The 13,129-nt window shown below is 42.9% G+C and overlaps 1 protein-coding gene across 1 annotated transcript in view; it reads left to right on the forward strand.

Annotated features, from left to right (window-relative positions):
- Positions 1-13,129, forward strand: part of TTLL5 (tubulin tyrosine ligase like 5) — a 132,544-nt gene that overhangs the window by 27,886 nt on the left and 91,529 nt on the right. The window contains 3 exon segments of the mRNA XM_061463629.1: positions 9,479-9,560; positions 11,066-11,127; positions 11,921-12,009. Of these exon segments, the coding sequence (XP_061319613.1) occupies positions 9,479-9,560; positions 11,066-11,127; positions 11,921-12,009 (233 nt within the window).

Raw genomic sequence — 13,129 nt, forward strand, 5'->3', positions numbered from 1 at the left:
CTCACAGTAAACAACTTCTTTCTTATATCTAACCTAAGCTTCCTCTATTTAAGTTTGAACTCATTACCCCTTATCACTAGAGTCCCTCTCCAGCATCCTTGTAGGCTCCCTTCAGATTCTGGAAGGCTGCTGAGGGCACTTCAATCCCAATGGTCATGTTGCCAAGAAAGATGTTGAATGAGATTGGTCCTAACACTGACCCCTGAGTGACTCTACTCATTACTGGTCTCCACCTGGACATTGAGCCGTTGACTGCAATTCTCTGCATGCAGCCATCCAGCTAATTCCTTATCCACCGGGTGGTCTATCCATCAAATCGATGACTCTCCAATTTGGAGACAAGGATGATTCTGTGATGTTGTGTGGGACAGTGTCACATGCTTTGCACAAGTCCGGGTAGACAGTATCGGTTTCTCTGCCCTGTCTGTCATTTCTGTAGCCCCATCATAGAAGGCCACCAAATTGGTCAGGCATGATTTCCCCTTAGTGAAGCCATGTTGGCTGTCACCAACCATCTCACTGTTTTTCATGTGCCTTGGCATGCTTTCCAGGAGAATGTGCTCCAAGATTTTGCCAGGCACAGAGGTGAGACTGACTGGTCTTGTAGTTCCCTGGGTCATCCATTTTCCCCATCTTGAAGTGGGGGTTACATTTCCCTTTTTCCAGTAGTCAAGAACCTGACTGCCATAATTTTTCAAATATGATGGAAAGTGGTTTAGGAGCTTCATCTGCCAGCTCCCTTGGGACCTATGGATGTATTTCCTTGGGTCCCATGGGTTTGTGCACATTCAGTTTCTGAAGTTGATCTCTAACCCGATCCTCTCCTGTGGTGGACTTAAGGCCTTCACTCTCCCAGCCCCTACATGGCGTTTGTGGCTTGAGCAGTGTGGCTAGAGCACTTACCAATGAAGACTGAGGCAAAGAAGTCATTGAGAGCCTCAGCCTTCTCCAAATCCAGGGTAGCCATGGCTCCTTCCGGAGAGGGCTCACAATATCCCTAGTCTTTCTTTTGGCAGCAACATACCTATAGAAGCCCTTCCTGTTATCTTTGACATCCCTGGCCAGACTCAATTCTATCTGGGCTTTAGCTTTCCTGATCTGATTGCTAGCGTCCTGGGCAATATCCCTATATTTCTCCCAGGCTGCCTGCCCTCACTTCCACCTTTTGTAAGCTTCCTTTTTTCTTCCGAATTTGCTCAGAAGCTCGTTCTCCACCCATGGAGGCCTCCTGGCATTTCTGCCTCATTTCCTTCTTGTCAGGATGCATTGCTCCTGAGCTTGGAGTAAGTGATCCTTAAATATCAGCCAGCATTTTTAGGCACCCCTGCCCTCCAGGCTCTATCCCACGGGACCCTACTGAGCAGGTCCCTGAGGAGGTCAATGTCTGTTCTCTTGCTGCTTGCCCTTTTCACTGCCCTGGGGATCTTGAATTCCACCATATTGTGATCACTGCAGCCAAGGTCGCCCTGGAGCATCACATTCCCCATGAGCCCTACCCTGTTCGTAAGCACAAGGTCTAACATGGCACCTCTCCTTGTTGGCTTTTCTTTCTCTTGCATGAGGAAGTTGTCATCAGCCCATTCAAGAGAACCTCCTGGATTGCTCGAGCGCTACTGTGCTGTCTCTCCAACAGATACCAGCGTGGTTTAAGTCCTCCATGAGGACCAGGACCTGCAAGCATGAAGCTGCTCCCATTTGCTTATAGAGGGTGCTATCCACACTGTTTTCCTGATTGTGTGGCCTATTGCTAGTGTCCAGTATAGCACTGTTTTCTGTAATCACTGAAGCATGAGCCTGAAGAAGCTGTAGATCTAAGTCCCCAGTTTCATTCCCAGCTCTAGTCAACCCAGCCATAACACTCTTGAACTCTTCTGAAATCAAGACAGCAGGACAGGATAGGATAATAGTCATGCTGATCCCACAGAAGCAATGAGTTTTTTGCTTAGCTACTCTGGACTTATGCTTCTAATCACATCTACATTAAGATGGTGTAGAGCAAACCATAAATTATTGTACTACTAGAGTGCTGACCTGGACCTAAAGCTTAAATAAAGTCTTCATTTGTATGTAATCACCAGTTCTCAACCATCTGCTTCTGCTGTTCATCAGCATTGAATTTTCTTAGTAGTAGCAATTGGCCTGTTTGGGGGAATGGCCTGTTCCATAATGAATTTTGCAGGGCACTAGAATTTGACATACTTAAGGAATTTCTATGCAGACTTGCTTGACATGAGTGTAGGTAAATATCTGCTTAAAGACTTACATCACCCATGCATATACCACACACATCTCCTTTATCTTTTTTTGCTGTCATGGATGTCATGTCAAGGAAAAGCAGAACAGGTAGTCCCTACACTCAGTCTTTGCTTTAAAGCCAGTATGTAAAGATGCCATTTTGAATCTGAAAAAGGTTGTTCTTAGAGTTCTCTTGCTTCTTCAGGTTCAGGAGCCCTTTACCTTTCAGCCTTTTGATGATGCCAAGGTAGATTTTGTAATATTACTATATCTTCAGAATTTAACAAAACTGTCAGCTAAGCCTGAAAGGTAAAACAAGTTCAAGGGATAGGTCTTCTAGTGATAGCTCCTGTTAGGAGTAGGGTTCTTGGTAGCACCATGTTTTTTTTTTTCTCAAGGTGATTGGACTTAGAAAGAATTGCAGACTTAGGAAGAATTAACTCCTCCAAAACATCCATAAAGAAATGACAAGCGTTGTCAACTTATTAACAGTAGACTTGTATTACCAAAGTTGGAATATCCCTGGCTTCTCATTCCGTCTTCTGTGGGCTATTTGGTTCGTGTGGTGACATTAGGGTCTTTAGCAGATAGAACATGGAAGTGAGGAACACCAGGTTATTCTTGTCTCCTAGCCCTAACCTTTGCTTGAGGCTAAGATTGTTGGAGTTTAGGAGCTTGAAATCAGAAGAGCTTGGGCTAATGAATTCAGGAAACATGCTCTCTTTCTTCTTCACCTCATGTATCTATGGAGTCAGCTTGCTTTCATTTTGATCTACCTGCTACTACGTTTTCTTAAATTTGGCCACCTAAGTTTGTTGAAGAATGAACAGCAACATATCTGCTTGTCTGTTCCTCAGTGGCATAAGTGACATTAAATGATGTCTAGAGGTGCTTAATGAGATGGTAGCGTCTTCACTCACTATGATCTTGCATGCTGGGTTGAAGAACTTTCTCCTTCATGGGTGTTAATTTATTTACCTTGTAAGACTAGGATTATAAAGGCAGCCCAATTTGCTTTAAGACACCTGTTTTTTGATGTTAGCCTGGAAGATAGCCTAATTAGCTTTTTTTGACTTAAGAGTAGAAGGATGATTCTGAGTCTGATTTTAGCATAGGTGATAAGCCCAACTGTAATCTTCACGAAAGAAAGTAGTGGTTTATGTAGAAGGAGGGCAACCAAGATGGTGAAAAGTCTCAAGGGGAAGAATTAGGAGGAGCATCTGAGGTCACTTGGCTTGCTGAGCTTGGAGAAGAGAAGCCTGAGGGGTGACCTCATTGCAGTTCCTCTCCTACAGTGGGCGCAAGGTCTTCATTCTCACAGTCCCCGTGTCTGCCTTCCGAGACTTGGGTGATGTGGTCAGAGCATTTGCCAGGGAAGACCGACAGAAAGAAGTCATTAAGAACCTCAGCCTTCTCCAAATCCTGTGTAGCCAGTTCTCCTGAGAGCTTCCTGAGGGGGCCTGCATTCTCCCTAGTCTGTTTTTCATTTCCTATGTACTTGTAGAATCCCTTCCTGTTATCTTTAATACCTCTAGCTAAGTTTAATTCTAACTGGGCCTTAGCTTTCCTAACCTGGTCCCTAGCTTCCTGGACAACATCCCTGTACTCTTCCCATGCCACCTGTCCTTGCTTGCACTTTTTATAAGCCTCTTTTTTCATTTGAATTTTCCTCAGGAGCTCCTTATCCATCCAAGGAGGTCTCCTGGCCCTCCTGCTGCACTTCCTTCTGGTTGGGATTCAGCACTCCTGAGCTTGTAGCAGGTGATCCTTGAATATCAACCAAGAGTCTTGGGCCCCTCTGCCCGCTAGGGCTGTATCCCATGGAACCTTACTAAGCAGGTTCCTGAAGAGGCCGAAATCTGCTCTTTTGAAGTCCAGGGCAGTGAGCTTGCTGCACGCTCTTCTCACTGTCCTGAGGATCTCAAATTCGAGCATCTCAGGGTGCCTCAGGAGAGTCACATTTCCAACGAGCCCTTCCCTGTTGGTGAGCACGAGGTCAAGCATGGCACCTCTCCTTGTCGGTTCCTCTATTACTTGCAGAAGTAAGTTGTCTTCCACACAATCGAGGAACCTCCTGGATTGCTTGTGCCGGGCCGTACCGTCCTTCCAACAGATGTCAGGGTGGTTGAAGTCACCCATGAGAACAAGGGCCTGCGAGCGTGAGGCTTTTCCTGCCTGTCTATAGGGTGCTTCATCCATAGGTTCTCCTTGATCAGGCGGTCTGTAACAGATCCCCACAGTAATGTCTCCCATAGCTATATTCCCTTTAACCCTGACCCACAAACTCTCTGTGGACTCCTCACCTGTCCCCAGACAGAGTTCCATACTCTCCAGCCTATCCCTAACATAAAGGGCAACTCCACCTCCCCGCCTGCCAGGCCTGTCTTTCCTAAAGAGCCTGTAACCTTCCATTCCAACACTCCAGTCATAGGAGCCATCACACCATGTTTCTGTGATGCCTATTATATCATACCCCTGTAGACGTGCACACATCTCTAATTCTTCTTGTTTGTTCCCCATGCTACGGGCATTTGTATAGAGGCATCTGAGCCGAGCTCCAGCTGAAGCCAGCTCATTGGCTGGAGCAGCTGGGATATCTCTACAGTGCTCCGAGCATTTATTATAGGTTCTGGCAACTGAGAAGTCATAAGTGATGTATTTTCTCTGATTACCTATTGTGGAGAAAGTGCCTCTAAGTGAGGTAATTATGCGTTTGGCCAAACTAGTATGACAGACTTTGGCAGGCATAGGCTGCATCTTGTGGAGCAGGCAAGAACACCAACATGTGAAATAATTCTGTCCCCTGTTGTTGGGCCCTTTCCTATAACAACACTGAGAGATAAAGCTTTCCTCTGTTAAAATAAAGTGTTCTCAGAAAGGGAGTTAAGCTGTATTACTTGGAGTGCAAGGCAAATTCTTACACAAGCCAACATCACCACTACTTTCCCCAAAGCCTTTGGTGTCCAGAGTAGAGGTTTCTATTCTGCTATTTGATATGACGGTGTGGTCTTTTGTTTATTTTAAAGCCTACATTGTTATGCTGTCCTTTTCTAGTTTAACAGGAATTATCTGGGACCTGACTGTGATTGATAGCCTCCAAGATGTAGATTTGTTCATGTCCCCATAGCTACCAGAGTTGAAGCCGGTACAGTATCATCACTAAATAAAGTGATGGAGTTCAGTGATTGATAAAGTGGTGGAGTTCATTTACAAAATATAACGTAGTCTCTAAAGCATCAAGTTTGGCAATATGTTCCACAGAGCAGGGCGTCCATCACTATACTCTTAGAAGTCTTCCTCCATTGTACTGACTGATAGCTGCTTTGGATGAAACTGTGCCACAGTTAACTTTTCTAACTCGAGCTCCTTGATACATGTTGTCTACAGGCATGGTCTGCATGATACCTGTATTTAAAGCACAGAGAAAGTAAGGAGAAACAAGGGAAGACTTGCATTTCAGTGGCACAGATATTGTTATTCACATTAGGGGATTGTCTGTAAATATACTTCTGCTTAAAGTGAGGCAATTGGTTTGTTTTTATTGCCAAATCAAGAGTTGCATACTATGCATCTTTTTTTCAGTGTATACGTGTATGTATCCCTTCATAACCTCAGGTCACCTCCATTCAATTGCAGAATATGTGCTTTGCAGTAAAGCTGCTTCTTTTTCCTTAGTGAACAAGCTGGCAATAAAGACCAGAATTCTAGCCACCATCTAGGAGCTGAGCTTGTTCATTCTACACAAAATCATGAAAACATTGTTTGTGCTACCAGATACTAAATTTCTTGACTTACAGACTCTAATAAATTCTTTGGGGAGGGACAGTGCAGTCTTTGACAGGATTGTAAGACAAACTTCATGAGGTAGAATACGTGGTAGTTAACCAGACCTAGAAAGCTTGAAGCCATATCTCTAGCCTTTCTCTTAGTCTCAATGACATCGGCAAAAAAATCTTTGGCTGAGCTGTTGCTTTTAGACTTCAGTCTGAAGGTGGCCCTTCTTCTGGGAGGATGGGAAGCTTGGTCAGCAGTCACTTCTCTATGGGGGTCGGAGGGGAGAGGCAGGCTTTTTCTGCTTAGTGTTGGCAACAGCTCCTGAGATAATTCCAGTCTCTTTAGCAAACTGCGAGGGTAAAACATGTTTTTGTGGACTGTAGTAGCAAGAGGAGCGGAGCAAGGGAAAGCACTGCAGAAACTTGATATCTTAGTTTCTTGTATTCTTCCCTTAATAACAGTAATGGTGCAAGGTGGGTTGTCATAAACCTGCCATTGCCACAACCTGAAGCACTTGTTCATCTTAGAATCATAGAATAGTTAGGGTTTGAAAGGACCTTAGGATCATCAAGTTCCAACCCATGGGCAGGGACACCTCACCTAAACCATCTCACCCAAGGCTCTGTCCAGCCTGGCCTTGAACACCGCCAGGGATGGAGCATTCACAACCTCCCTGGGTAGCCCATTCCAGTTCATCAACACTTTCACAGGAAAGAACTTCTTCCTTGTATCCAGTCTAAACTTCCCCTGTTTAAGTTTTAGCCCATTACCCCTTGTCCTATCACTACAGTCCCTAATGAAGAGTCCCTTCCCAGCATCCCTATAGGCCCCCTTCAGATACTGGAAGGCTGCTGTGAGGTCTCCACACAGCCTTCTCTTCTCCAGGCTGAGCAGCCCCAACTTTCTCAGCCTGTCTTCATACGGGAGTTGCTCCAGTCCCCTGATCATCCTCGTGGCCCTCCTCTGGACTTGTTCCAACAGTTCTATGCTTTTTTATGTTGAGGACACCAGAACTGCACACAATACTCCAGGTGAGGCCTCACAAGAGCAGAGCAGAGGGGCAGGATCACCTCCTTTGACCTGCTGGTCACACTCCTTTTGTCTTTCAGTTGTTCTTTCTTTATTGTCCCCACAGAGGGAAATAGCCGTCTTGCTTAAGTTGGTAATTGCAGAGGATATACTTCTGATCTTGCTATGCTCACATGACTCTACATCTCTGTGCTGCCTATGTTTTTATTTTCACAAATTATAGTGGAGTTTCACAGTAGAAAGGGTACTTCTATGTTTAATCTCGGTAGTGCGTTTTCCAAATGTGGAAGAGGGCCAAGGAGACATTTCTAGGATAGCTGAAACTGCAGGTAATTTGTCTTCTGTTTGTGCCCTAGTATCCCAGGCAGACTTGAGAAACCCTTTGTACTAAGCCCATTTGGGAATCTGTGAGGCTTGATTCTGTTGCTAGAACATGGATATTGCATAGCTTCTGATGTCCTGATATTAGGAGAGACTTCTGTCTAGGGGTTGTAGGTATGACCTAAAATTTGAGACTTGGGGCGTTATGGAGCAGCAGTGGAGTGTTTCCAGGAGAATCTAAGGCATTACAGTTGGCATGAGATATCTGTGTTTAATAATGGAATTGAGTCAACAGCAATACTCCAAAGAGCTTACTGTGCTAATAAACAAGGCAGAAATAAGGGAAAAGAGTGTAAAGCACCAGGAGCATGGTCAGAGCTAGCTGAGGGCAAGAGGTTTCCCGTATGTATTTGTAAAAGTGGACAGAGTGAGTAACTGAGTAGGAAAGAAGGAGGTTTAAAGAGCAAGTGGTTTGGAAGGGAGAAAAGTGTAGGAGAGGAGAACAAAGTCAAAGGAGCCAAAATACTAGCAAAGGTCCTCTGAGGGGCAGAGGGAGGGAATTTCCAACAGCAAAAGAAGCAGCAGCTAGTCAAAACAAAATGCTCTGCTTCCTTACTGGGGTTGGAAGGTCACAGACCAGCAGCTGCCACAGGCCTGGTCATTGCTTCTCTGCCTCAGGGATGAGCTGCCTGTCACTGGTTATGCTCTTAAGAGTCATAGGTCTTTACCAAACCTGTGACTGTATTTTGGAACAATGCATTGAAATAATCAAAAGTTGTTTATGGTCAAAATGCTTTGCTGTTGTTTACACTTATAATCCCCACCTCATCCTTTCCCCTCTACTGCAGCCTTTCCTGTCTGGGGAGCAAGAGAGCCAAACGTAAATTCAGCCTCATTTCTTTGGAGTGAACCAACCCCTTAACTTTCTGCTCTTTTGCTTCCCACTCAATGCCTGGCAACACAGTCTAGAAAAGTGAGCAGGCAATACTTGCTGTGCTGCCATTTCCTCCCCTTCCAAGTCCCCCCCCAGCTCATTAACTTCCCATTATAAGCTGCATGAGTTTTTGCACAGCTGTTTGCATAGGAAGATCTTGTCAAGCAGTCCAGCTCCCCAGAGCCAGCATTAGTGTCAGGCAGGTGACAAAAGGCCAAGACCAGAATTCAAGGAAAGCAGCGTGGCAAATAAATTTTCTTGCTTTCACTCCAAGCACTAGAGAACTGGTTAATTCCACGGAAATCCTTCTTCTCTGCCAACATTCTCTGTTATGCTGCATTTTGAAAAAACATGCATAAGTTGCTCTGATGATAATTAACTTTATTTCTTAATGCTGAAAGAGGGAATTGCATTAGTGCCAACTTCTGATTTACAGTTGTCGTGTAGCATCCTTCTTGCAACTCTTTCCAGACTAGGGAGAACATGTGTATAGAGTGAAATGCTAAAAACAGTATTGGAATGGGAAGTTGGCTTCAATCTGACCTGTGTAGAGCAGAACACATCTAGCAGATGTAATATGTTATGAATGTTTTAGAAACTAAGGAAAAAATATTTCTACAGTGGTTGGCTGAAAAGTGGCAAGCTATCAGTAAGATAAAAAGTTAGAGGGTTGTCCATGTAGATGAAGCTGCTAAGGAGAAGACCCTTGTGCTTCTGTGGGGATATTAGGGAAACATGTACAGGACTAATTGAAAAGGAGCTGATGCTTGAAAGAAGCAAAGTTTTCTATAGCTGACTGGCACAATGAATATAGGCATTAAAAAGTGCAAAGGATGAAGCTCTGTTGTTTCCGGGATCCAGTGGAAGAAGTGAATTGGACCTGCTCTTTTCACAAAACAAGCAGTAGAGTTCTGCATGGACTGCACTTTGTGGACATCAACACTTTCCTAAGACCCAATTTTTGCTTCCCTCTTTTCCCCCACAAACAGAATATATTTAATCTTGACTCTAAGGAAATGAAATTTCCCGCTTGTGGAATGTTATTATTTGTTCAGCCCAAGGGAGTTCTTTGGATTGAACATAAAATTATATAGATGGAAATGCCATGATAGATACTAATGTTGGACCTTACCTGAATGTTTAAAGGTGCAGTAAGGTAAACTTAAATATCCACTGTGTTTTCAGAGCTGTATGGTTTTGATGTCCTTATTGATGACACTCTCAAGCCCTGGCTGTTGGAAGTAAACCTATCCCCATCGTTGGCCTGGTAAGTGATTCACAGTTTAATATGAGGCTGGGACTGTTGCTAATGATGGTTGTCCTTGGAACTTGTGGTCCTAGGAGGGCCTAGGATTTCATAATGCCTGCAGAGTATTTGTTCCACTGCTGATTAACAGGGATAGTCCTTTGCTTTTCCCTGTGCGTAAACAAACTTATTGCAGCAATCAGTTTTGAAAGAACCCAGTTGGGATTCCATTTTCTTTTTAATTCTTTCTCCTCCACCATCCATCGTCATTGTTAACACTTCATAATCTCCCATCATAGATGAATTTTGAAACTCTCTAGGCTATAATGTGGGATTTCAATCTCCTTTGCTGAGTAGAAACTAAGATTTTGGAGTCTAAGCAGAGTTCAGGCATTATGCTTGACTTGAGTATGTAAATAGATGTTTGGGCACAGATTTTTGGTCTAGTACTCTCTTTAGCTAAAATCTGAAGAATGAGTGTTGTCTTGGCCCTTATGCTGACACTCATACTCTAATGAAACTTCAGGATTTATTCTTTTTTTGTAGATCTCTAACTATGTGTGTTTCCTGGACTACTATTTAGCTTTACAGGAACACAGATGCACAATGCACTTCTGTAGTAGTGTGAGTCATACTTCAGTTAGGATGGTATAAATAAGCTTTAAGTTAAATGTTCCTGGAATAGCCATATCTGACCTTCCTCTAGGCATCCCTTCCCCCCCTTCCCATTCATAACCCTACCTTCCCCTACCTTCCACAGTACCTGTTTTTGGTTTCAAGTGCATCTAAAATGTTTCCACAATATTTATTTTCCTGGTTTGGTTGGTTGTGCTTATATGCATACACACCAAATTATTTGCATCCTTTACTATTTAAAACTGTAAGTCACATCTGCATCCTTTGTTCTGCTTTATGATTGCCATTCTCTTTGTCCAAGCTTGGCATTTTTCTTTGTTGGCATCTCTCACTGTGCTGCAGAACATGGTTGATTTCTCTGCTTCCAAGGAATCAAACTTTGTCTGTCTGATCTGAACTGTATCCATTGATTTTTCCACTGGATAAAATTATAATTGCATCCCGTCTGTGCCCACTGTCTGACCTTTTCATATTTATCACCTTCCCTAATCATTTTTTGTCATCCATTAGAACTAACCTGTCTGATTTTATGATTTTATGTGGAAGAGCCATAGGTAATTGTGTTTTTTAATAATTCTGTGACAGCAGCTTCTACCTGCTTCCTGAAATGTCGTATAGATGCATTCAAAGCAAATGCGTCTAGCCAAGCAGAGCTAAGACAAGATGGCATGTTGCTGCATTAGAATACTAAAGTAGTGAAAAAGGATAAATGGAAACAGATTAATCTTTACCTATTGGTGTGAAAATCATATAGTTTTCTTCCCATGTTGATTATGTCTGTGTTAAGGACCAATACAAAAAAACTGTATTGGAAGACGTCTTGAGATGCATTCCTCTCATTTAATGCCAGATAAGTAATGCCTGTTGTCCTTTGTTGCATGTGGGGGTAGTGATGCTCCTTTGGATCTGAAGATCAAAGCTAGCATGCTCTCAGATATGTTTACCCTTGTAGGTGAGTGTAACAAAAAGCTCCTTCAATCTTCCCATCATTAGAACCAATAAAAGATAGGTTTATGAGCTGAATGTTATTAGTGTATAATAGAGGAGAACTCCAGTTAAGGAGTACTGTATTTAGCACTGGGGTGTCGTATGTGGACATTTCTGCTTCAGAATAATCTGTGATGTTTATGTGGTATGTAGAGTCCCTAATTCAGTATTTGAAGATACTACTGTTTCTCTTTAATTAATGTGGTGGGTTTCAGTTGTGGTTCTTTTTTTGTTGTTTTTTGTTTTGGTTTCATTTGGGTTTTGGTTTGGTTTGGTTTTTTTTTTTGGGGGGGGGTGTCATTTGTTTTTTGGGTTTATTTTTCTTTTTTAGGTAGGTTGTGTGGATTCTGGTTAGCATATGTTAGAAGAGGAGTCATGGTTGTGAAAGCTGCATGACTGTCTAGTGCATAGCACCTTTTAGGCATCCCTAGTCCGTTTTGGTTCAGTTATTTGATGCAACTTGCCCTGATACTGAAAGAAGCAGAATTGTCATAAGGTAGCCTGCTCCGCAGTTTAAGAAACAGACCCCATCTCTATGCTGCTATTCAGTAACTTGGTTTTGAGAGAAAGTTTCAGTGTTAATCAAAAAAGTGTGATGCAGTGTAAAGTTTAGGATTAAAGCATGGTGTAAAAAGGAATAGTATTATTTTTGGTCCTTGGACAGGACAGTCATGTATATAAATTAAAAGGAATGCTAGGTTTATATTTCAGGATTTGCCTGACTTGAAGTTCTTATGTGGCTCCTCTGATGCCCCCAGGCTTCGTCTGCCAGGATCCAAGCCAACGCTCAAGCCGGGACAATTGTTCATCTGAATCTGTCAGGAGAAATCTGTATCAGAAGCTGCAGGTAAATTAATTCAGCTAGAGCTGAGGAGAATAGCAGGGAAGTTATTCTCATTGAATCTGGCTCACAGGTGGGAGAAAAAGTCAGTGAGTAAGGTTATCTGGGTTTCTAGCGTAACTACAGAAGAGACTCGGCAGATCCACCTGGGCTATGGGCTGTTCAGCCACTTCTGTTTTGTGAAAGCTGGAGAGGGACTTTTTATAAGAGCAAGGAGTTACAGGGCAAGTCTTTAAACTGAAAGAGGTTAGATTTGGATTAGATATAAGAAACAGGTTGCCCAGTGAAGTTGTGGCTGCTCCATCCCTGGAAGTGTCCAAGGCCAGGTGGGATGAGGCTCTGAGCAACTTGGTCTGGTGGAAGCTGTCCCTGCCCATGGCAGGGGGTTTGGAACTAGATGATATGTAAGGTCCCTTCCAACCCAAACCAATCTGAGATTACATGAAAAAGTAGGGAAATTCCTATGTTGGACTTTAAAATGCATTTCTTCTGAGGTAAATAGGCAAACAGAGTATCTTGGCACACTCTGCAGCTGACAAATATGTTCCTGTGAGGGACATGCATAATGGCTGTGTAGTTCAAGTTCAATTAGGAAATGAAAAGTATTTTTTTCAGTGACAGAGTACCAATATATTGTCCATTTTTTTATAGGGAAAGCTCACAGAAATGGCAACATTTTGCTTCTTTTAAAACTTGGAGTCTTGGCTCACAGTGAGAGAGGTGAATAGTTTGCAAGTTGAGATTTGAGTACAGGATGCATGGCCGAGTCCAAAGCTTCTAAGGCCATTTTAATAGATACGGTTTCATACAGATCCCTATGACCTTAAAGGTCTTCTTTGTGGCAGACAAAATGTATGTTAGATAAATTGGGAACCATATAGAAAAAGTGATCTTCTCTTTTAGAGTAATGACGAATCTTTGGGGTCTGATTGAATGTTTTATCTGGAAAAAAAAAATAAAAAATTAGTCTCATAAAATGAAGCCATTGAGAAGCATTGAATTTTAATGTGGCTTTAAACTTTTACTTTGCTTAAAAAAAACCCCACAAATAGGTGTAAGGCCTGGCCGGTTGAAATATGCAAAGATTCATATGACAGAACAGTGGTTATGAGATGGGATTAACTTC

The sequence above is a fragment of the Pezoporus flaviventris genome, unplaced genomic scaffold (genome assembly GCF_033815535.1).
Source record: "Pezoporus flaviventris isolate CSIRO_AGI_PZ_B2104156 unplaced genomic scaffold, CSIRO_AGI_Pfla_v1 ptg000036l, whole genome shotgun sequence".
In the NCBI taxonomy this organism is placed as follows: domain Eukaryota; kingdom Metazoa; phylum Chordata; class Aves; order Psittaciformes; family Psittacidae; genus Pezoporus; species Pezoporus flaviventris.